General features: G+C 42.5%; 1 protein-coding gene across 1 annotated transcript in view; it reads right to left on the bottom strand.

The window, feature by feature from the left end:
* The window catches only part of LOC139452468 (myosin-9-like), a 72,201-nt gene extending 45,196 nt beyond the window's left edge, over positions 1 to 27,005 (bottom strand). The window contains exons 1-12 of the mRNA XM_071233998.1: positions 26,794 to 27,005; positions 15,496 to 15,632; positions 14,766 to 15,018; positions 13,749 to 13,832; positions 13,368 to 13,465; positions 12,934 to 13,078; positions 11,475 to 11,600; positions 9,376 to 9,501; positions 7,815 to 7,982; positions 2,917 to 3,042; positions 2,013 to 2,180; positions 394 to 465 (exon numbers count right to left, since the gene is read on the bottom strand). Of these exons, the coding sequence (XP_071090099.1) occupies positions 394 to 465; positions 2,013 to 2,180; positions 2,917 to 3,042; positions 7,815 to 7,982; positions 9,376 to 9,501; positions 11,475 to 11,600; positions 12,934 to 13,078; positions 13,368 to 13,465; positions 13,749 to 13,832; positions 14,766 to 15,018; positions 15,496 to 15,602 (1,473 nt within the window). The 5' untranslated portion in view covers positions 15,603 to 15,632; positions 26,794 to 27,005. The remainder of the gene's footprint in view (positions 1 to 393; positions 466 to 2,012; positions 2,181 to 2,916; positions 3,043 to 7,814; positions 7,983 to 9,375; positions 9,502 to 11,474; positions 11,601 to 12,933; positions 13,079 to 13,367; positions 13,466 to 13,748; positions 13,833 to 14,765; positions 15,019 to 15,495; positions 15,633 to 26,793) is intronic.

Genomic DNA, 27,005 nt, shown 5'->3' on the forward strand with positions numbered 1-27,005 from the left:
CACTAAATTCCTGTTATCACATGGGTATACAAAAGGGCAAGATTCACTAAATTTATGTTATCACATTAGTATACTAAAGGGCAAGATTCACAAAATTTATGTTATCACATTGGTATACTAAAGGGCAAGATTCACTAAATTTATGTTATCACATTGGTATACTAAAGGGCAAGATTCACTAAATTCCTGTTATCACATGAGTATCCTGATGGGCAATATTCACTAAATTCCTTCTATCACATACTAAAGGGCAAGATTCCTGTTTAATATCACACGGGTATACTTAAGGGCAAGATTTACTAAATTCCCTGAAAAGCTCAAGGTAGATGGACCAGCAATAAATGGTTCACAGCCAGGTAGACCCTTGTCTCAATCTGACCAGGATCTTCTCACCTTTATCCGGGACATGCTATCCTCCAGCTCCTCACGGCCCTTGCGGTCTTCCCGACTCCGCCCATCAAGCAGCTGGCAACACAGAATGAATCTCTACTAAGATTGGACATTACACTGGCCCTATCTGAGCCCTACAATGGGGCACACAACACTGTGGCTGACAGTGAGATCACTGGTCAAGGTATATTGACTAGGTCCTGACTTAGGTGGTCTATCCATGATGTTCAATGAGATCTTTGATGGGAAACCCAGGGTCACTATAGACCCCTTTCACCACAAGAACGATGTACCAGAGCCATGACCCTGGAATGCTGACAGGGATGTTTGACAAATATAACACAGCAATTACACAAGATTATTTACCTCCACAGTGTGTTAGTCAGTACGTCTTTTGAGTTGACTGTTTCAATGTTATTGTAGCCTTTCTAAGATCCCAACTATCAAGCATGGTACCACCTTCAAGCCTTGTATCCAATATAACCCCCATCACCATCCACCCCCACCTTTAAAGCCTTGTATCCAATTTATAAACCTATTCATTGGGATCACTATTTAGTAAGAGACTTCTTTCTATAGGCATTAAGACCTATTGTGAGGTTTTACTTTCCAGTCGGGTTAAATCTCATAAACAGGGACGTTGTAATGTCCCTGGGATTTTATATAATATCCCAGGGATTTTATAGGATATTCAAGTCATATTTGCTATATACCCCGGTAATGTGTTATAATATCCCAGGGATTTTATATAATGTCCTGGGTATTTTATTAATACAACTCCCGTTCAGATTGTAACATGTAATGAAATGTAAAATCAAATGACAAACGTTTTTATTTATATTCCCAAGGATCGAACTCGCAACCTTCATATCTGTAGCCCAATGAGTGTACCACAAGGCTACAGAGGTGTTGATAAGCCTCACTGGTTTTTAGAATGTCCTTTTCAAGATCCGTACGCCAGCAACAGATATTTTACACGCGTTTCCTAAGGTTCATGGAAAGTATGTGCGAAACATAAAAATGTTGATAAATGTTGTTTTAGGTTTCTTTTTTCGGTTTATAAGCATGGAAAAACACTTTCCCTCGGTTTTGGTAGACAGAGCATGCCCTGGGGGTTGGGAAAAAACGCGGGGGCTTCACCCCCTTGGTTTTTCCCTCTCCCCAGGGCATGCTGTGTCTACCAAAACCTTGTGAGCGTGTTTTATCCAATACATAATTCACATTACGATACGTATCATTACAAATAGGTCACGATACGATACACATCGCGCAGTGCATATTTACGGCCAATTACGTGACATCTTCTTGACTAGAAATATTTCAGAGCAGGTTCAAAAAGTAAAGCTAGCTGAAGACACATGTTCGTAGCGGCTATTATTAGTCAGGAACTTGAAACCTTAATTACAACACATTTTGTGATATTTGTCTGACAAAAATGCTGGGTGTATTTAAAACAAGTAGTAAGTAAATTCTTTTAGCATGTGTATCGTCTTGTATTGATACAAAATGTATGGTATTGTCGCATGAAAACTCACGGTGCACTGGTGCACCGATGTATTGATTCACCCCTACTCTACCCTCCCACCCCTCTGACCGGGTGGTTTCCAGGACCTCCACCCTACCTGTGTCAGCCTGTCCACCTCGCCCTGCAGCCGCCTCTTCTCCTGCTCCGACAGCTCCTGGTGCTGCTGCTGCATCTTCTTCCCGTTCTCCAGCAGCGAGATCTGCTCCAGGGCACGCTCGTAGAAGGCCTTGACTGACGCCAGCTCCATGGACAGTTCCTGGCTCACCTAGAACAGTGGACAAGGACATACGTACATGTGGGTCCAGTGGGTCCAGTGGGTCCAGTGGGTCCAATGGGTTCCTCTAGTGCCCATCTGTGGCGACCAGAGCTACAGATACATTCATGGACAAGGGCCCGGGTCCACAAAGCCATCATCTCTACAACTGTTGTAAATCAGTGCTGAAGAATGGGAGTAAGTATTAACTTAGCGCTACAACTGTCGCAAGTCAGTGTTAAAGAATTGGAGTTAGGATCGACTTAGCGCTAAGATCGCTTCGTGGAAAGGGGCCCTTGCACACCTCTACCACATGCCATGTCACAGATTCCAGGTTGACCATAAAAAAAAGACAACTGACCCTCCATTTCTATAAGGCAAAAACTGTACACATAAATAACAGTTAAAGGTGACATATGTTTAGTGATGCCTTGCTGGTGAAGTGTCCCACCAAGAGCCCCTGCCAAGAGCCCCTGCCAAGTGTCCCACCAAGAGCCCCTGCCAAGTGTCCCACCAAGAGCCCCTGCCAAGTGTCCCACCAAGAGCCCCTGCCAAGTGTCCCACCAAGAGCCCCTGCCCAGTGTCCCACCAAGAGCCCCTGCCAAGTGTCCCACCAAGAGCCCCTGCCAAGTGTCCCACCAAGAGCCCCTGCCAAGTGTCCCACCAAGAGCCCCTGCCAAGCGTCCCACCAAGAGCCCCTGCCCAGTGTCCCTGCTAAGTCTCCTGGCAACATATCCCCTTCACTCACCCTCTTCACCCCCTGGAGTTCCTCTCCCAGCTTCCTGGTGTCATCGTGCTTCTTGTTGGACGACATCCGCGACTTGTTCAGGTCACACTGTGCGTCTGTGATCTGCTCCTCCAGCGACAACTTCACCTACAACATGGCATCGGTCAGGAGATTAGCATAAAAAAACATTCTGCTATCCTTGAAAAATAAAGCCAGAAGGCTCACTAACTCTGAACACATCTGTAAAACTATAGTTTAAACAAGATCTGCTCCGGAAATGAGCTCTACCTCCATTTTCATGTCAAAGTCGTTGTCATGGAAACTTTAAAATTATATTTTCAAAAATTCCAAACTATCAAAAGGCACCAGTTTACCACTAGACCTATCTATGTGCCAAGTTTGGTTAAGACATCTCTCTTGGTTTTTAAGTTCTGCTCTGGTAACGAAACGTGATGAACGAATGGAAGGTTGGATGGACAGCCCCCATTCTTATATCCCCCTTTCACTTTGTGGCAGGGGATATATAAATAACTGATCCTAAGGACACAAAACATGACACAGTTCTAAGACTAATCCCTCCACCCACACCCATCCCCCATAATATATGACCAGTCCTTATGTTGATATCTCACAGATGTAATGGTACAGATAACCAGATGTACTACCGAATCTCACTACTGATACCTCACAGCCTTAGTACTACTGAGACCTCACAGCCTTAGTACTACTGATACCTCACAGCCATAGTACTACTGATACCTCACAGCCTTAGTACTACTGATACCTCACATCCTCAGCACTACTAATACCTCACACCCTCAGTACTAGTACACTAGTACACAGCCTTAGTACTACTAATACCTCACAGCCTTAGTACTACTAATACCTCACAGCCTTAGTACTACTGATACCTCACAGCCTTAGTACTACTGACACTTCACAGCCTTAGTACTACTGATACCTCACAGCCTTAGTACTACTGATACCTCACAGCCTTAGTACTACTGATACCTCACAGCCTTAGTACTACTGACACTTCACAGCCTTAGTACTACTGATACCTCACAGCCTTAGTACTACTGATACCTCACAGCCTTAGTACTACTGACACTTCACAGCCTTAGTACTACTGATACCTCACAGCCTTAGTACTACTGATACCTCACAGCCTTAGTACTACTGATACCTCACAGCCTTAGTACTACTGACACTTCACAGCCTTAGTACTACTGATACCTCACAGCCTTAGTACTACTGATACCTCACAGCCTTAGTACTACTGATACCTCACAGCCTTAGTACTACTGATACCTCACAGCCTTAGTACTACTGATACCTCACAGCCTTAGTACTACTGATACCTCACAGCCTTAGTACTACTGATACCTCACAGCCTTAGTACTACTGATACCTCACAGCCTTAGTACTACTGATACCTCACAGCCTTAGTACTACTGGTACCTCACAGCCTTAGTACTACTGATACCTCACAGCCTTAGTACTACTGATACCTCACAGCCATAGTACTACTTATACCTCACAGCCTTAGTACTACTGGTACCTCACAGCCATAGTACTACTTATACCTCACAGCCTGAGTACTACTGATACCTCACAGCCTTAGTACTACTGACACTTCACAGCCTTAGTACTACTGATACCTCACAGCCTGAGTACTACTGATACCTCACAGCCTTAGTACTACTGACACTTCACAGCCTTAGTACTACTGATACCTCACAGCCTTAGTACTACTGATACCTCACAGCCTTAGTACTACTGACACCTCACAGCCTTAGTACTACTGACACCTCACAGCCTTAGTACTACAGACACTTCACAGCCTGAGTACTACTGATACCTCACAGCCTTAGTACTACTGACACTTCACAGCCTTAGTACTACTGACAATTCACAGCCTTAGTACTACTGATACCTCACAGCCTTAGTACTACTGATACCTCACAGCCTTAGTACTACTGATACCTCACAGCCTTAGTACTACTGATACCTCACAGCCTTAGTACTACTGATACCTCACAGCCTTAGTACTACTGATACCTCACAGCCTTAGTACTACTGATACCTCACAGCCTTAGTACTACTGGTACCTCACAGCCTTAGTACTACTGATACCTCACAGCCTTAGTACTACTGATACCTCACAGCCTTAGTACTACTGATACCTCACAGCCTTAGTACTACTGATACCTCACAGCCTTAGTACTACTGATACCTCACAGCCTTAGTACTACTGATACAACCTTAGCACTACTGATACCTCACAGCCTTAGTACTACTGATACCTCACAGCCTTAGTACTACTGATACCTCACAGCCTTAGTACTACTGATACCTCACAGCCTTAGTACTACTGACACTTCACAGCCTTAGTACTACTGATACCTCACAGACTTAGTACTACTGATACCTCACAGCCTTAGTACTACTGATACCTCACAGCCTTAGTAGTACTGACACTTCACAGCCTTAGCACTACTGATACCTCACAGCCTTAGTACTACTTATACCTCACAGCCTTAGTAGTACTGACACTTCACAGCCTTAGCACTACTGATATCTCACAGACTTAGTACTACTGATACCTCACAGCCTTAGTAGTACTGACATTTCACAGCCTTAGTACTACTGATATCTCACAGACTTAGTACTACTGATATCTCACAGCCTTAGTACTACTGATACCTCACAGCCTTAGTACTACTGACACTTCACAGCCTTAGTACTACTGATACCTCACAGCCTTAGTACTACTGGTACCTCACAGCCTTAGTACTACTGATACCTCACAGCCTTAGTACTACTGATACCTCACAGCCTTAGTACTACTGATACCTCACAGCCTTAGTACTACTGATACCTCACAGCCTTAGTACTACTGATACCTCACAGCCTTTGTACTACTGATACAACCTTAGTACTACTGACACTTCACAGCCTTAGTACTACTGATACCTAACAGCCTTAGTACTACTGATACCTCACAGCCTTAGTACTACTGACACTTCACAGCCTTAGTACTACTGATACCTCACAGCCTTAGTACTACTGACACCTCACAGCCTTAGTACTACTGATACCTCACAGCCTTAGTACTACTGATACCTCACAGCCTTAGTACTACTGATACCTCACAGCCTTAGTACTACTGATACCTCACAGCCTTAGTACTACTGATACCTCACAGCCTTAGTACTACTGATACCTCACAGCCTTAGTACTACTGATACCTCACAGCCTTAGTACTACTGACACCTCACAGCCTTAGTACTACTGACACCTCACAGCCATAGTACTACTGACACTTCACAGCCTTAGTACTACTGATACATCACAGCCTTAGTACTACTGATACCTCACAGCCTTAGTACTACTGACACTTCACAGCCTTAGTACTACTGATACCTCACAGCCTTAGTACTACTGATACCTCACAGCCTTAGTACTACTGACACCTCACAGCCTTAGTACTACTGACACCTCACAGCCATAGTACTACTGACACTTCACAGCCTTAGTACTACTGATACATCACAGCCTTAGTACTACTGATACCTCACAGCCTTAGTACTACTGACACTTCACAGCCTTAGTACTACTGATACCTCACAGCCTTAGTACTACTGGTACCTCACAGCCTTAGTACTACTGATACCTCACAGCCTTAGTACTACTGGTACCTCACAGCCTTAGTACTACTGATACCTCACAGCCTTAGTACTACTGACACTTCACAGCCTTAGTACTACTGATACCTCACAGCCTTAGTACTACTGATACCTCACAGCCTTAGTACTACTGACACTTCACAGCCTTAGTACTACTGATACCTCACAGCCTAAGTACTACTGGTACCTCACAGCCTTAGTACTACTGATACATCACATCCTTAGTACTACTGATACTTCACAGCCTTAGTACTACTGACATTTCACAGCCTTAGTACTACTGATACCTCACAGCCTTAGTACTACTGATACCTCACAGCCTTAGTAGTACTGATACCTCACAGCCTTAGTACTACTGACACTTCACAGCCTTAGTACTACTGATACCTCACAGCCTTAGTACTACTGACACCTCACAGCCTTAGTACTACTGACACCTCACAGCCTTAGTACTACTGATACCTCACAGCCTTAGTACTACTGATACCTCACAGCCTTAGTACTACTGATACCTCACAGCCTTAGTACTACTGGTACCTCACAGCCTTAGTACTACTGATACATCACATCCTTAGTACTACTGATACTTCACAGCCTTAGTACTACTGACATTTCACAGCCTTAGTACTACTGATACCTCACAGCCTTAGTACTACTGACACTTCACAGCCTTAGTACTACTGACAATTCACAGCCTTAGTACTACTGATACCTCACAGCCTTAGTACTACTGACACTTCACAGCCTTAGTACTACTGACAATTCACAGCCTTAGTACTACTGATACCTCACAGCCTTAGTACTACTGATACCTCACAGCCTTAGTACTACTGATACCTCACAGCCTTAGTACTACTGATACCTCACAGCCTTAGTACTACTGATACCTCACAGCCTTAGTACTACTGATACCTCACAGCCTTAGTACTACTGATACCTCACAGCCTTAGTACTACTGATACCTCACAGCCTTAGTACTACTGATACCTCACAGCCTTAGTACTACTGATACCTCACAGCCTTAGTACTACTGACATTTCACAGCCTTAGTACTACTGACACTTCACAGCCTTAGTGCTACTGACACTTCACAGCCTTAGTGCTACTGACACTTCACAGCCTTAGTACTACTGACACTTCACAGCCTTAGTGCTACTGACACTTCACAGCCTTAGTACTATTGATACCTCACAGACTTAGTACTACTGACGTTGCAGTACTGTGGATTACCTTGATGAGCTGTTCCTTATCCAGCACCAGCTGCTGCACCTTGTGATTGAGGTCCAGTTTTTCTTGAAACAGCCGATCTTTGTCTGCTGACACGGTAGCTAGTCGAGCTTTCAGGTCTGCAACCGTGTCCTGATAATTCTCGATCTGTTTGGAAGCGTTGTGTTTGTCCTGTTTAAAAGCAACAATCACAGTCAAACACCTTATTTGCATGTGGCAAGTGTCCTGACAGTACACTGCTAACATCCCCGGCACACATCAACAACAGATAAATGTGTGAGCCATCATTTCATTCGTCCCAACAAGTTTTCAAGAATATCAAAGAAAAGGTTGGATATATTTCATGGCACTCATTCACAACTAAGATGAGCAAATTAACATAATTATTTGATATTTGAATACATTATTTTGTCTAAAATGTTCTTTTTCTTATATTCAGTGGTATTTTAACATAGCATTCAATATGATAATGTAAAACAAATTGTAAGAAATTTTCTACTTTATTGGTTAGTTAAATACAAGTCACTCAGCATTATTAGATAACAGTGAGAATATAAATTGACTGTTTTCGTTTAATTTTGCTGTAGGTCTGTGGTCAAATATCGGCCTCTATGTATGCTAAGGTAAATTTCTACTCTAACCATATCACAATACCTTAAAGATCATATCTTAATTAAATATTATTCTGAAATTATTCAATAAAATAACTTATCAGTGCTATCTGAAGAAATGAAATCATGGTTATTTTATCGACAAAATAGAAAATGAACCAGTCAGTATTGAGATAAAAGCTAAGTATCCATTGATCTATTGCTATTTTGGAAAGTCCAGGTACAGTTTATAAATTGAAATATTAAATACAAAACAGATGAATGGTTGTGATAACCACACAATGACATATATTTATAACAATAAAATCATGTAATAACAAATCTCATATTAAGACGGACATCATGTACCAAAGATATTTTGTTATATTTGGCACTTGGGATAAATCATGACAATAGATACGTAGGTCACAATTTATCCACAGCAGCCCTGCAGGGCAACTGAGTGTGTCAACAGTGTATTTGTCGGGAGTCGTGTTGTTGTGGACAGAGGACCGAGGAAGTTGTTTGGCAGGCACTTCCCACTCATTGTCACTGGCATTGTGTTTTCATTTGTCACACTGGTTCTGCTGACATTGACTGAAAATTTACTTGCTTCAAAGATTTCTATTTCTGCTTCAAAACAGGAAATATATTGGCATATTTGAATACTAACAGTAAATATTACACAGTAACTACCATTAGAATGCAGACAAACTCTCACACGTTCTTCCACATGCTAGACGGACACACTGACCTGGGAGACGTTCTTCCAGGTGCTAGACAGACTCTCACACTGACCTGGGAGACGTTCTTCCAGGTGCCAGACAGACTCTCACACTGACCTGGGAGACGTTCTTCCAGGTGCTAGACAGACTCTCACACTGACCTGGGAGACGTTCTTCCGGGTGCTAGACAGACTCTCACACTGACCTGGGAGACGTTCTTCCAGGTGTTAGACAGACACTCACACTGACCTGGGAGACGTTCTTCCAGGTGCTAGACAGACTCTCGTTCTCATCCTGGACTGCCTGCAGCAGCGTCCTCAACTCCACCATCTGCCCTGCCATCTCATGGATCTTCTTACAAAGCACAGTATTCTCCTGAAATTGAATAGAAAGGTGCCTTCTTTATTTACACATTAGGATGTCATTCACTATTAAGACGCTACTATTCAATCACTTCTACCCATTGTATATGCTTCTGGAACACCACCTCACGGGGCACCCAACTACTATCCCCTCAATACAACTGCACTACTTGTGTAACACTGTCTTACCTGTATTACATTATCCTACCTGTGTCCTACCTGTGTAGCATTATCCTACCTGTCTAACATTGTCCTACCTGTGTAGCATTATCCTACCTGTGTAACACTGTCCTACCTGTGTAACATTGTCCTACTTGTCTAACACTGTCCTACCTGTCTAACACTGTCCTACCTGTGTAACATTGTCCTACCTGTGTAACACTGTCCTACCTGTGTAGCATTATCCTACCTGTGTAGCATTATCCTACCTGTGTAACATTGTCCTACCTGTGTAACACTGTCCTACCTGTGTAACATTGTCCTACCTGTGTAACATTGTCCTAACTGTGTAACATTATCCTACCTGTGTAACACTGTCCTACCTGTGTAACATTGTCCTACCTGTGTAACATTGTCCTACCTGTGTAACATTGTCCTACCTGTGTAACATTGTCCTACCTGTGCAACATTGTCCTACCTGTGTAACATTGTCCTACCTGTGTAACATTGTCCTAACTGTGTAACATTGTCCTACCTGTGTAACACTGTCCTAACTGTGTAACATTGTCCTACCTGTGTAACACTGTCCTACCTGTGTAACATTGTCCTACCTGTGTAACACTGTCCTACCTGTGTAACATTGTCCTACCTGTGTAACACTGTCCTACCTGTGTAACACTGTCCTACCTGTCTAACATTGTCCTACCTGTGTAACACTGTCCTACCTGTGTAACACTGTCCTACATGTCTAACATTGTCCTACCTGTGTAACACTGTCCTAACTGTGTCACATTGTCCTACCTGTGTAATATTGTCCTACCTGTGTAACACTGTCCTAACTGTGTAACATTGTCCTAACTGTGTAACATTGTCCTACCTGTGTAACACTGTCCTAACTCTGTAACATTGTCCTAACTGTGTAACATTGTCCTACCTGTGTAACATTGTCCTAACTGTGTAACACTGTCCTACCTGTCTAACATTGTCCTACCTGTGTAACACTGTCCTACCTGTGTAACACTGTCCTACATGTCTAACATTGTCCTACCTGTGTAACACTGTCCTAACTGTGTCACATTGTCCTACCTGTGTAATATTGTCCTACCTGTGTAACACTGTCCTAACTGTGTAACATTGTCCTAACTGTGTAACATTGTCCTACCTGTGTAACACTGTCCTACCTGTGTAACACTGTCCTACATGTCTAACATTGTCCTACCTGTGTAACACTGTCCTAACTGTGTAACACTGTCCTACATGTCTAACATTGTCCTACCTGTGTAACACTGTCCTAACTGTGTAACATTGTCCTAACTGTGTAACATTGTCCTAACTGTGTAACATTGTCCTAACTGTGTAACATTGTCCTACCTGTGTAACATTGTCCTACCTGTGTAACACTGTCCTAACTGTGTAACACTGTCCTAACTGTGTAACATTGTCCTACCTGTGTAACATTGTCCTACCTGTGTAACATTGTCCTAACTGTGTAACATTGTCCTAACTGTGTAACATTGTCCTAACTGTGTAACATTGTCCTACCTGTGTAATATTGTCCTACCTGTCTAACATTGTCCTAACTGTGTAACATTGTCCTAACTGTGTAACATTGTCCTACCTGTGTAACATTGTCCTACCTGTGTAACATTGTCCTACCTGTGTAACATTGTCCTAACTGTGTAACATTGTCCTAACTGTGTAACATTGTCCTAACTGTGTAACATTGTCCTACCTGTGTAATATTGTCCTACCTGTCTAACATTGTCCTAACTGTGTAACATTGTCCTAACTGTGTAACATTGTCCTAACTGTGTAACATTGTCCTACCTGTGTAACACTGTCCAAGCTGTTCCTCACATTGTTCCTCTCCTGTGACATCATATGCAGATTAGCCTTCGTCATCTCTACTATTTCTTTCATAGAACCAACTTCATTTTGTAAAAAGTCACGTTCCTGCAACATACAGAAAATATTATTTTAATTTCCATTCAACTTACCCTTCTTCACTCTGCAGACATCTGACAAAACACGACTGATGATTTATGAACTGAATCAAAACCATGTGCCATTCACTGTACAGATAGCCTTAGTGACCTCTGAGTTACATATTCCCGACCCCAACACAACAACTCTGGGAAGGAAATCCCATGTCCATATTCTCTATCACCTGAGTTCCATTTTAAAATTTAGCCATGAGGGAACACAAGAGCAGGCAGGTTCAACCAAGCTGATGATGCTTTCATTTTTGGTGAACAGATAATAAACAAGCAGAGCCAGGAAAACTATTTTACTTGTTTACATTTTTCCACCTTTGGTATTTCCGTAACACTAGTGGATGCAGATGGGCAGTAGGATGTTACCTTAAGCACTGGCAGGGGACATGGGGCAGGGGACATGGGGCAGGGGGCAGGGGACATGGGGCAGGGGATATGGGACAGGGGGCAGGGGACATGGGGCAGGGGATATGGGGCAAGGTACATGGGGAAGGGGGCAGGGGCAGGGAACATGGGGCAGGGGAAAGGGTACATGGGGCAGGGGGAAGGGTACATGGGGAAGGGGGAAGGGGGCAGGGGCAGGGAACATGGGGCAGGGGGAAGGGTACATGGGGAAGGGGGCAGGGGCAGGGAACATGGGGCAGGGGGAAGGGTACATGGGGAAGGGGGAAGGGGCAGGGGACATGAGGCAGGAGGCAGGGTACATGGGGAAGGGAGCAGGGGACATGGGGCAGGGGGCATGGGACATGGGGAAGGGGGCAGGGGGCAGGGAACATGGGGCAGGGGACATGGGGAAGGGGACATGGGGCTGGGGACATGGCACAGGGGGCAGGGACATGGGGACATGAGGCAGGGTACATGGGGAAGGGGGGCAGGGGACATGAGGCAGGAGGCAGGGGACATGGGGCAGGGGACATGGGGCAGGGGACATGGGCAGGGGGCAGGGAACATGGGCATGGGCAGGTAACATGGGCAAGGGGCAGGGAACATGGGCAGGGCGCAGCGAACATGGGGCAGGGACATAGGCAGGGAACATGGGGCAGGGGGCAGGGACATGGGGCTGGGGGCAGGGAACATGGGCAGGGGGCAGGGACATGGGGCAGGGGGCAGGGGGCAGGGACATGGGGCTGGGGGCAGGAAACATGGGGCAGGGGGCAGGGAACATGGGGCAGGGGGCAGGGACATGGGGCTGGGGACATGGGCAGGGGACATGGGGTAGGGGGCAGGGAACATGTGGCAGGGGCAGGGGCAGGGGCATGGGCATGGGCATGGGGCAGGGGGCGGTGCTCTACCTTCTGGAGCTTGGTGTTCTCCTCCTCAAGGAGAGAGAGGCAAGATGTGGTCTGGTCCAGCAGACTGGTGCGTGTATTGTTTTCAACTTCGGAAGACTGGTGCTGGCTCTGTAGAGACTTCAGCTGGAAGTCAAGGGCTGTGATTCTGAAAGGTCAGTATGTAGATATTTCAACATTCACATGAATTCATCTGCACTCATGTCTGAACTCTAACAACGTAGACCAGTACAAGCGCGTCCACACACCTGCCCACCCAACCGCCACACCTACAGCCCCTCCCAGTCTTTCCAAACCCCTCCCACTCACTCCCAGCCCCTCCCAGCTACTGCCCCCCAGCCAAAACCACACCCACACCCACACACACCTACAGCCCCTCCCAGTCTTTCCAAACCCCACCCACGCACTCACTGTACAAGGTACAACGTTCCACCCACCTGTCCTGCATCTCCTGGCGTAGTCGGATGTTCTCCATCTGCACCACCTCCTTCTCTTCCTCGGCCTTCTCCAGGCTCATGATCTTCTTCCGGTACTCCTTGAACAGAAGACAGATGTCACACTTTTTTGAAGATGATGTCAAGCTTAAAAATAATACTTAACTTCAAATGCTGAAGGGGGCTATGGCTGAAATATTGGCAATGCAACACTGTATGTCACTTGATACAGTACTGCAGTGTAATGAAACAATCTGCTAGATTGCAATATAACAATGAAATACTACAGTGAAATGTAACAATGTAGCACAACAATCAAATGTAACCATGGCACTACTGTGCACTGTAACTATGCTGTACTACCATGGAAGGACAAGTACTTACTCTCTCCTTAAACTTCAGGTCCTCTACAATGACAGCGTTGTCCTTGGCTGAGGTTTCTATCTTGGACAGCCTGTTGTTCTGTAGCTGCAAGGACATGCAAGGACATACAGCTGTTTCTGTTGTAGGAATAGGATGGCTAGGTGGACACATTCAAACATGATGCTCTTACTGAATAATTTACAATTGAATACCATACATAAAGGTTTATTTCCATCCATCCACTCACATGTACACACAATGACTCATCTTGACAATGTCAATCCATCCACACACAGGTACTCAACACAACACAACAATCCATCCACACACAGGTACTCACCACAACACAACAATCCATCCACACACAGGTACTCACAACACAACAATCCATCCACACACAGGTACTCACAACACAACAATCCATCCACACACAGGTACTCACAACACAACAATCCATCCACACACAGGTACTCACAACACAACAATCCATCCACACACAGGTACTCACAACACAACAATCCATCCACACACAGGTACTCACCACAACACAACAATCCATCCACACACAGGTACTCACAACACAACAATCCATCCACACACAGGTACTCACAACACAACAATCCATCCACACACAGGTACTCACAACACAACAATCCATCCACACACAGGTACTCACAACACAACAATCCATCCACACACAGGTACTCACAACACAACAATCCATCCACACACAGGTACTCACAACAACACAACAATCCATCCACACACAGGTACTCACAACACAACAATCCATCCACACACAGGTACTCACCACAACAATCCATCCACACACAGGTACTCATAACACAACAATCCATCCACACACAGGTACTCACAACACAACAATCCATCCACACACAGGTACTCACCACAACAATCCATCCACACACAGGTACTCACAACACAACACGTCATCCACACACTGGTACTCACAACACAACACGTCATCCACACACAGGTACTCACAACACAACACGTTATCCACACACAGGTACTCACTGATAGAGTCTCCTGAGCTTCCTTCAGCTTGTGCATCAGGACCGATCTCCGTGTCTCACTGTCTTCTAGGTTGTCATGGAGATTGCGTATAGAGTAGTCCACTGGCATGGTCAGTGACACCACACTTCCTGTTGGGGACGTGTCTCGACTTCCAGAATTCAGCCTTGACATTGACCTTGACCTTGTAAGTCTGGTAGGAGCCATTGAAAAATCATCGGTTGTGAAGACTCTGGATTTTGTCCGGAATGTGGAGCTGAGAAAAGGAAATGATATTGAACTGAAGGTGACAAGTGCCTACTGACAACACCTCACACTGAAGGTGATAAATGCCTACTGACACCTCACACTGAAGGTGTCAAGTGCCTACCGACAACACCCCACACTGAAGGTGACAAGTACCTACTGACAACACTTTACGAATGAGGTGACAAGTGCCTACTAATAACACCTCACACATGAGGTGACAATGCCCACTGAGAACACCTCACATCTGAGGTGACAAGTGCCTACTAACATCACCTCACATATGAGGTGACAAGTGCCTACTGACAACACCTCACACTGAAGGTGACAAGTGCCAAATAATAACACCTCATGTACGAGGTGACAAGTGCCTACTGACAACACCTCACACTGAAGGTGACAAGTGCCTACTGACAACAACTCACATACCAGGTGACAAGTGCCTACTGACAACAACTCACATACCAGGTGACAAGTGCCTACTGACCTGATACCGCTGTCCGAGTCCGGGTACATTGTGGTCAGGTCGTGGACAGCTCGCAGGGGGGAGCGGGCCGGGCTGCCCCGGTATCCCAGGGTGTCATAGCAGGACATGGTTCCTAGTGCCCCTGTCTCACCATCAACCTGCAATACAGTGACCAATACACAGTGATTAACAGACAGTGATGAGCAGATATATCTATACAATAGATATACCAATAGACAATGATCAATACACAGTGATTAACAGACAGTGATGAGCAGATATATCTATACAATAGATATACCAATAGACAATGATCAATACAGTGATTAACAGACAGTGATGAGCAGATATATCTATACAATAGATATACCAATAGACAATGATCAATACACAGTGATTAACAGACAGTGATGAGCAGATATATCTATACAATAGATATCCCAATTGACAATGACCAATACACAGTGATTAACAGACAGTGATGAGCAGATATATCTATACAATAGATATCCCAATAGACAATGATCAATACATAGTGATCAATACACAGTGATCAATACACAGTGACCAATACACAGTGATCAATACACAGTGACCAATACACAGTGACCAATACACAGTGATCAATACAGTGACCAATACACAGGGATCAATACACAATGATCAATACACAGTGATCAATACACAGTGATCAATACACAGTGACCAATACAGTGATCAATACACAGTGACCAATACACAGTGATCAATACAGTGACCAATACACAGGGATCAATACACAATGATCAATACACAGTGATCAATACACAGTGATCAATACACAGTGATCAATACACAGTGACCAATACACAGTGATCAATACAGTGACCAATACACAGGGATCAATACACAATGATCAATACACAGTGATCAATACACAGTGATCAATACACAGTGATCAATACACAGTGACCAATACAGTGATCAATACACAGTGACCAATACAGTGATCAATACACAGTGACCAATACAGTGATCAATACACAGTGATCAATACACAGTGACCAATACACAGTGACCAATACACAGTGATGAGCAGATATATCTGTACAATAGATATACCAATAGACAATGATCAATACACAGTCATCAATACACAGTGATCAGTAGAACAGACTGCTCACAGGAAAGTGCCATTGAACAAAAAACAATATTGCTATGTCTGTGCAGGAAGGGAAAACATGCACGACATCCTCCAATAAAAGTTAATAAGCGTACATGTTTTGTATAAAACGTACTTGTAGCTGTAACATTCAAACTAATCAAAGTATTTGGAAAATCTTAGGCCTGACAACATCTGCACATGAAAACTGTTCAACACACTTAAGTTCCTTCCAGAAACATGTTTTAACTCAGTGCCTTGAAGAGAAACATTACCAATAACACACCATACAATGAATGATAATCTAAGTAGTTATTGGGGAGATATCATATTTAGCACTTGACCCCACTTGAAATATACTGTACATATCCAGGGGGCCTGGATGTATTAGAATACACCTGTCTGGCTGATACATGGACAAACACAAACATGGCTGATGTTCTGCACACAATGAGTCCAAGTATGTCATTTATGATATGTCTTAATTCCCTCACAACTAATGTTTGTATAAAGGTGCTAACTATGATAATCTCACCATGATCGCTGTTAACAATGGTGCGTTAAGTTAATGGCATCTGCCAATCAGTTAAGACATTCATTAATAAAAAAACATGCCATGCATGCACTGTACGCTACGCCACGCCATGCACACACCTGTCATTCTACACAAGAAAATGGTACTTAATTAAATGACATCAAGATTCTCATCACCACTACCAATGTAGTAATAACTACTGTAACATTATTCAGTCTTAAGAGCTACTTATAAGTTCTATCCTTGAAACTTTGCGTATAAAGAATGCTGAAATTGCTGTTTGTTGTTCAGCAGTAATATTCCTGCTATTTGACCAGACCAGACATACCAGTGATTTATATCCCACAACGTCTAAGTGCAATGACACGCAATCAACCAAGTTGCCGAGCTTGACCACACAATCCAATCAGTCACCTCTTGCAACAAGCACAGGTCATTGGGGACCAATTCTAACCCAGAATCACCATGGTGTTACAGTTGAAATCCATAAAGCTTTGGTTTCTATGAATAACCAACTTCTACACATCCGTCATGGCCTGGTTAGCCATATTATGAAATACCTAGCATCTCAACGTACACCATGAAAGACGTTACCACATATAGTCTGATGCAACAAACTGTATTGAACTCAATGCATCACAATGCAACACAATGCAACACAATGCAACACAATGCAACATATAATGACACAAACGAACTGGCGATCATTCAGTGCTGCTGTCAGTAATGTTGGTAAATTCAACATACAGCGTAGGGCTAGCCATAAAATGACTTTTATTGTCCAATATGACTCCAAGAGTGCTGGAACAACTGCTCTCAACAAGTACGGTATAAATCACACATGGCCTGTCCAAATACTGCTGGTCAGACAAATGAAGGCAAGACCTCCTTGCCCTTCCCACAGAGACACGAACACACACCGTATATATCACAAACCTGTCACATTGGCTGGTGATCACACATACCCTGGTCATATTTACACTCAAGTCCCCTCATTGGGAGGGCAATGTCACATATCAGATATGTAATAGATCCAGTAGAACAGGTTCCTATGTTAAGTCTTTGAAAGGCATTAGAAGTGATACGCATAAGGAAGAGATTTGATGGACGTCAACTTCTTTATAAAGAGGATCACAGCGTTTCAGAGTATATACTTACTCCTTCATCAGGTGAATGATGAAGGAGTAAGTATATAATCCGAAACATTAGTGGTGGGATGATACACCGATATCTCGACTTTTTACTTCTCGATACAAGTATCGATCACAGTCGCACACAAAGTAAAAAGTATCAATTTTTACCTTAAATGTTTTCTTGAATTACAAGTGAAAATGGCATGTCATCATATCCCAAATGCGTGGATTGATGCTCATGATGTCAATAGCTGGATTGTCTGGTCCAGACTCGATTATTTACAGACCGCCATCATAGCTGGAATATTGCTGAGTGCGGCGTAAAACAACAAACACACATAACTAATGAAAATGAGTACTGAAAGCGTAAATATTTTCCTCCATTGCGCCATACCTGACACTGCCCACTGTAAATCATCAGTGTGCGAGGTATTTGGCAGTCCTTTCTATGAAAAAGATGGCTTACGCACCACAGATAAGAGCACATGCAAGTATCACTATACGTATCGGATCATGAGCAAAGTATGGTGATACGTATCAGATCGCACAGTTGGTGTATCGTCCCAGCTCTATGAAACACTGTGTTCCTCATAATAAAGAAGTTGACATCCATAACATCTCTTCCTAGGGTTCCTATGTTATTATGCTGTGCGTTGATTATGTCATCCAATCTTCTGACCATGGACACTGCAATCTTTTGGATTTAACACACGTTATATACGGAAGAATGACCAAGCTTGGAAAGTGTAACACACAAACACATCCCAGAGTAAAATCTGTTTGAAGAAAGAATTACCTTTTACTAATCATAGACAAACTGGTTCAGGTGTGCAGACTTATCCCAGTTGCCATGGAACAAGTTCCAACCAAATGTTATCGCTATGAACCATATAAACTCCTTCACAGCAGTGTTGGAATTATTCTGTAGTTCCAGATACAACAACCAACTACTGGGCTGAGTGGGGAATCCGCGGTGTTCCTGGAGTCCTGGCTGGACAATAGGTGCATTTCCTGTGACTTCCACAGCAACAATAGCCCTGTATACAGCCCCAGGTATCTACTATCTCACTGGTAATTGTTGCTGGCAGTGTCAGGCTGGTGTAGATGGCTCTTTGATAGCCCTGTATACAGCCCAGGTATCTACTATCTCACTGGTAATTGTTGCTGGCAGTGTCAGGCTGGTGTAGATGGGTCTTTGATAGGTCCTGGACTAGCTGGTAAGGCCTGGGGTGCACTCACCTAAGTCATATGGTTTGAATAAACTCTAAAATTGTCAATCAATGTTTATGGATATTAGAAACCATAAAGACGCTGAGAAAGGAAACCTTTAATTGAGGTGAGAGGTTTAATAGTGTCTAGACACAACCAGACACACATACCGAGAGAGCACATCCAGTGGTGATATTGCCAGTTGTAATATTGGGATACAAAACTTTCGGTACAAACCATATAACAATAGCACAAAATGAAGGTAGTCTTCATGGAGAAGTCTTCAAGGAGAACAAAAGGTTGGTAGTTCAAACCCCGGTGCGTCATACCAAAAGCCAGATGGTACTTGTAAACCTGCCTGGTGTTCAGCATTAAGGGAAAACACAAGGACTGGTCTGCTCATAATCAGTACACTGTCCAAGTTAAAATTAGTCTGGTGTAGTGCAAGCAGACACACACACACAAATATGCATGCAGTGCACTATATAAGTATGTGATCATTTCAAAACCCCTTTTCCCCTCACTCACCTCACATGCCTGTGGTTAAGGTTTGGTGTGTTGTATGCTGGTAATCTACATGGCTTTTAGTCAGTGAACGTAGCATAATCCATGTACCTAGCACGTGTGGGCGTTGGTTTACAACCACTTGAAGCCACAGTATTTCAGTTATATCACTGCAGTTCAGCTTAATTTGGGAGTTAAGCCTGAGTGAATGAGTATGGTTTTCTGCCGCTTCTAGCAATATTCCAGCAATATCACTGGGGACACCAGAAATGGGTTCACACATTGTACCAATGTGGCGAATCGAACCCAGGTCTTCAGCGTGACAAGCTAACGCTTTAACCACCAGGCTACCCCACCGCCCCTGAGTGAGTGAGTGAGTGAGTGAGTATGGTTATACGCCGCTTTTAGCAATATCACCGCGGGGGGGGACACCAGAAATGGGCTTCACACATTGTACCCATGTCGGGATTCGAACCCGGGTCTTCGGCGTGATGAGCAAATGTTTTGACCACTAGGCTACCCGACCGCCCCCAATGCCCGTGAGTAAAGCCCTAAGTGATGCAGGTTGAGGTGTTTACCACTACAGCGAAACCCATGAGGTTATGGTGCCTAATGTGCCAAATGTACCGAATGTGCCAACTGTTCCGAATTCCGATCATCAATATTTTTTGACAACCCTACCATTCAGTACGCAACTATCCATGTTTCAAGTCAATAGTTTATGATAATCATATCTGTGTCCCAGCAGGGCAAGTATACACCTGTATAATGTCCCCAGCCTGCTGTCAGTCCCTAGGCCTGCTAATCCCCGACCCCCTACATTCCACCGGGACTGTTTACCTGGTATACATGTAGTAGCCAGGGAAGCCCTATACCTTCTACTGCCTCAAGTATTACTCCAGGAATGTACTACAATATACAATTATGTATGTCAAAACATGCTTACACAAGGTTTAGCTTAAAGGCATGCAGAGTTCCTTATCAATAACAGGTATTAGATAAGTCAGGAATTATTACAAGTAGTGTTTCCACATGACAACCTTCAATAAACCTGACGAGATTGCCTGCTTCGCTGAATGGTTATTTGATAATAAACTTATAACGAAAAAGAACATCTGTAAGAAAATATATGAAAATAGAAAACTACCTTCATTATTCACAAATCAATCAAATCAATCATACTCTGCCAGGTTAGAAAATTTTGAATATACTTCCATAATACATTAGAGCAAAATAAGCCATCATTCATAAAAAAGTAAGGGTCACTGCTCATTCATAGTGGGGGTTGAGATTAAGGGGGGATCATAAAAAAATGACAGCAAATGAGTTTGATTGTTTGTTTGTATGTTGTTTAACGCAATATTCCAGCTATGTGACGGCAGTCTGTAAATAATCGAGTCTGGACCAGACAATGCAGTGATTGATGTCATGAGCATCGATCCACTCAATTTGGATACGACGACATGCATCAACCAAAATCAGCGAGCCTGACCACCCAACCCTGTTAGTCGCCTTTTATGAAAATCTTGTTGTATTTTACGGCAAGCATGGGCTGAAGAAGACCTATTCTACCCCGTTCGACATCATTTCACTGCTTGGATGTTTTTGACGAAATAATGAAAACACCACAAGTTTGCATGTCACTGTCGAACAGCAAATCAAAGTCATTACTCCAAACACTACCACTATGTTAAAACTACACAAATAGCGCATTCTGTGCAGTATGGATGGAGCTTGCTACACAAACGCTTTTCATTGGATGCTTATGATACAAAATTGGACTTCAGGTGAAATGCACTTGGGATATTATGACTTGTATTTGAGTGAGTGAGTGAGTTGGGTTCAACACTGCTTTTAACAGTATTCCAGTTACTGTTATATCATGGCGTGTCAGCTTATAGTGGGAGGAAAGCCTGACGTGATGCAGGTCTCAGACATTTACCACTCGGTCAAACCAACGAGCACGGGTATGGTGCTGACAAACCTAGAAACATAATCAGGGCGAACCGGGATTCGAACCCACAATCATAGGTTTCTGGCATGCCCAAGGGATGCACAGCGAATTGCGGCGCCTTAGACGACTAGGGCCACCCGTGCCCCCACTTGTATTTGAAAAGAATTTAAGACTGAGCATAGTTTGTGATATAACAGTGTTTACATGCCGGTAATGTGCTATGGAATACGGACATTACTTTCTCTTGTCAATCTTGCAAATAACTTCCAGCTATGCATCGGTTAATTCTACAGTAAAGATGACAATAATTAAGGAGCCAAATTGGTAACCAAAATTAAAATAATGGCGCCGATGTTAAAATTCAGTTGCATATGCGACCGTTCAGTCGCTAATAAGGGGGCTGACATGTGCATATACATGAATCTTTCAACCCTGAGGGGCAGTGGTAACATTATGACGAACTGGTGCCATAGGTTTAACAACACTAACATGACTACCAAACATTGTAATCACACCAACTTCTGAAATATACAAAAAAAGGTTTTTCAAAAATTGTCATTTTCTCATACTGATTTTAATTCGTTTCATTGTTACTTTATACTTCATTTTTTTTTATAGATGTCTCTAGAAAAACAAACTTTGGGCATTTTCTCATATTCACCTTTATTCATTTTATTTAAACTTAATTTTTCAAAAATCTAAAACATCTATGCCAATTTTAAATGCAATATTGAAAATTTTAGTACAACTCTCTTACACTACCAACATGAACTGAATATAATCATTGATCAAATCCGAATCACAGGCAAGCCAGGAGTGATATATCACACAGCAGTGTCTATATAAAAGCTAACCGATCACAATGGCAACACAGTTTTCAAAAGAGACCTATTTGACCGAGGATCATCCTAGCCTAACAGACTTAGCAGTTGTATTTAAACATCTCCTATTCCTGCCCCTACACCCACGACTACTGATACCTCTGATATCGGCCACAGTTTCTAATCCCTCATAAAACATCTCTGTCGCAAGTCAACAGATTAATTCAGCTGGTATAGACTACCCTGTTGTAGTGCACACAAGACCAGTTGTGCCTTATCACCCCGCAGTACTTCAACTGTAATCATATACACAGTCAGGGGACACACATATAACAATCTCAAGTCATACATTCTCTTCACTGGTATACGGATCAACCAACCTCAAAATAATTAACAAAAATACTAAATATGGAAAGAATTATTTTCTATACACCAAACGCAAACTTACATGTGACCTGACCAAACTTTGCATGAAATAGTTTAAGCTCTGTGAAATGAGTTATCTGTGATTTTTTAATATTATGACTGGTCACACAACTTATGAGAGACTGCATAAAACCCGAATTCTTGGATTTTCAGAGTTACAGATAAGCAGCGTTACAACTTGGCACTGGTCCTGTAGTCCTTGCCAAACTGGCCAATAGTTAAGGTATCAAAAGGACTAGTAGACATTTGCCCTTTTTAAAGATTTTGCTATATGTTATCACTATAGGGACTAGTAGATTAAATATGTTAGTTTCTACCCCTGATAAGCAGCGTATTTGCGTAAAATACCCCCTCAAAAAATATTCGAAACCTGATTACTTTCACTTCACCTGCATACAGAAACGCAAGCATTAAATAAATAACTCAAATTATAAAAACAGCATGCGTAAATACTCAATGAAGCTTAATCAGCATGCGTACAAGGGAGCTAATGTCTGAAACACAATTACAAGCTAATTTACTTTCCGAGTCAAGCCTTTATATTTAGAACACTTATCATGTACATCTACAACATTATTTCATTTTTTTTAATCTTAAAATGTTCACTAATATGGGGAAAATACCCAAAAGAGCGATGAACAGATGAGTTAAACAATATTGGTTACCGAATGAAAAATGTAATAAGCCAATCAAAATAGAAACCCTAGAGTAAAAACTCAATTGCTCAAAATGTTATCTGAAGCTCTGATTTTGTTTCTGTTTTAAGTTCATACTTTTAATTCATTGACGCATTCAGAAAAGTTCACACAGACTATTAGGAGCCATCTGGTTCGTTATCTATGCCAAGTCCAACATAGTTTCTTGCATTGTGGATGAATGTATTGACATATATAAGGCAACAAAGAGAACAAATATTGTTCAATTAAAAATAGGCCTATTTTGGATATCTTATTTTGCAATTTCTGTTCTAACTTTATTTCAGGATTATGATCTTAGGAACTGAACTTTAAACCAACCCTGACAACAATTTCTTTTGCTTTTGTTTCCATGGTTTTGGATCTTGGCATATTGACCATGAAAATCCATTAAAGAATAAATTAGAAATATTGGATAGCAAACTTGTGGAGTAAATGCAATGTCTAATGACTGTTTATGTATTACCAAGATATCACAGACTAGTAACAGCATGATTGATCTGGAGATGATCTGCTAATGTTATAATCACCATGCCTGTCACACCTGGGCCAGTAGGCCTAACACTCAACCTCTGGACAATCCATCCTGTCGGGCTAATCTCTGATAACGGGGGATATTCCTACCTAAACGGATGTCAATGTATGGCAAATATTTCTTACAAATCAAATACAGATTGTGGTTTATCACCTGGAGGACAGATAAACAGATGTGTTCACTACGGTCAGGATTTAAATGTCTCGGACAGTTGTCAGAAGAGTCTATACGGGTAATTGATAAAGATATCCCAGAATGTTTGTTTTTCAATTGGACTTGGCAGGGAACTGTTGTGTTTCAAACTTTTCAGGACCAATTCATTCACTTAGCAAAGACAATCTGGCAAATAGGAACAAAATAATCTCATGGATAAATTGATTTCCGTGACGTCGAGTCACTACGCCACAAAGATTCATCGACTGATCAGGATCTCTACAGGCCGATCTGGTGTGAGTTGATATAAGGAGGTGTAACAGAGTATCGACAATTGGTATATTGCTGCTGTATTCATCCCTGGCCACAAAGTAACAACACTAGTACAAACTTGGTTCCATCATCCGCCAGTGATCAATAGTTTGCCTTTATGTAATAACTCATGGATGAATTTACAGCGATTCACAACATTAACAAACATTAATCCTCCTTTTGTCTCAATGCCTTGAGTGGGCTCTATTTAACCATATAAAACATGCACCAGGGCATACTTTTGCTGAAAAATGCAACTAATGTTTATGTCTACTTGAGCCAAGTGCATGTCAATAATGTTTGAATGTGTGTCTTGACTAACCCTTAATTATCAACACAACATTGATCTTTAAACACACAATACCTCCAAGCCATATTTACCATACTCCATCACTAATCACTGTGTTATGTGTAAATGGTTATGCTTTCTTGGGCTTGACGCCATCAAACTGTGGGTACTTCAGAATTATGTACTCAGCATAAGAAAGTGGCACTATTCTTGTTGTCCCTGCCAGACTGCCCAATAGTTAATATATCATAAGGACAAGTAGACATTTGCCATTATTAAGGATTTTGTGAAATGTTATCATCATAAGGACACATGCTTGCCGCAAAAGGTGACTATGCTTGTTGTAAGAGGCGACTAACGGGATCGGCTGGTCCGGGTCGCTGACTTGGTTAATGCATGGCATCGTATCCCAATGTGGATCAATGCTCATGATGTCAATCACTGGATTGTCTGGTCCAGACTCGATTATTTACAGACAGCCATCATATAACTGGAATATTGCTTAGTGCGACGTTAAATAACAAACAAACAACAACTTACTACTGTTGCCGGCATTGATAAAACCCTACCTTGTGGAAGTCTGGCTGTATTTATGACAAGTCCTGACAGCATATGATTGAAATAGGATGGGATTAGTATAGTTACTATACAAAACATTTAGAAATCAGGTAAATTGATTCTGCCACGGATGGAAAACTTGTAGGTCCATTAACTCCCCCACCCCTAAATTTAAGGAATTAAGATTTTTATCCGACATCAAACTTTTGAATTTGTCCCTTAAGACAGGCTTACAATAGTCACAGCGCTAAGATTGCTTTGTGGAAGACGGCCCTGGGTAAGAACCAGATCACACAGGTACTAAAACAAGAAAATGTCCACCTTCTAGCTACCTTACATGGCGGCTGATCCAAATTATATACCCCAGAGTGTTGAGTGGCAAGCACAACGGTGACCACCACCTGATAGTCCTAAACAGACCCACTTATCACGGTCCTACAGTTCATTCTGCTGGGCACAAGTAGAACTAAACAATCAGGTCCACACAACATACACCTTTACCTATGACAACAATACATGCTTACAAATGCAAGTGTTACTAACATAAATGAATCTGTGGTCAGCAATACAACAAAAACCAAAATATTTCCAAGGCTCAATAATGCACAACTTTCGTTTAATTTTCCCTATACAGTAAACTATGTTTATAACGAACACACTTATAATGAACTGACCGATATAACAAACTTATGTTTTAGTACCAGGCATTTGTTGAAAAATGCAGTATATATGCTTATAACAAACTACAGTTATTACAAACTAAAATTAGTGGTCCCTTTGAGTTCGTTATAACCGTAGTTTATTGCATATGTAAGAAATAACATGATCAAAAGTCGGTTTCAAAAATGTACCTATTTTTATGACGGACATAAAACAACTTTCCCAGTACTTTGAGCTCAAATAAAACCTCCTATAACAGTGCAACCTGGTGCTGTGACAAAAATTCTTGTAAACCTACAGTGTTTCCAGCAAATGTCAATATGCCCATTCACCATGTAAGTATCACAGCCCCATTGAGGTCCAAGTTTTTAGATTAATGTGAGGCATTACTTACCTGTCACGTCCTGCCATTGACGAGCGAACAACACATATTCCCAGGTGAGCTCAACACCCGTAGACAGTGGCATGTACTTGAAGCTCTATATCAACATCAGATCAAACTCAACAACACTTCTTGTGCTTGAAACATTCCCAGCCCACAACGCTACTGACCCATTACACAGCTATTCAGAGTCACTATGAAATTATCAGTGTTATGTGGCTCAA

Source organism: Haliotis cracherodii, unplaced genomic scaffold, assembly GCF_022045235.1.
Source record: "Haliotis cracherodii isolate W230 unplaced genomic scaffold, xgHalCrac1.p SCAF_1, whole genome shotgun sequence".
Lineage (NCBI taxonomy): Eukaryota > Metazoa > Mollusca > Gastropoda > Lepetellida > Haliotidae > Haliotis > Haliotis cracherodii.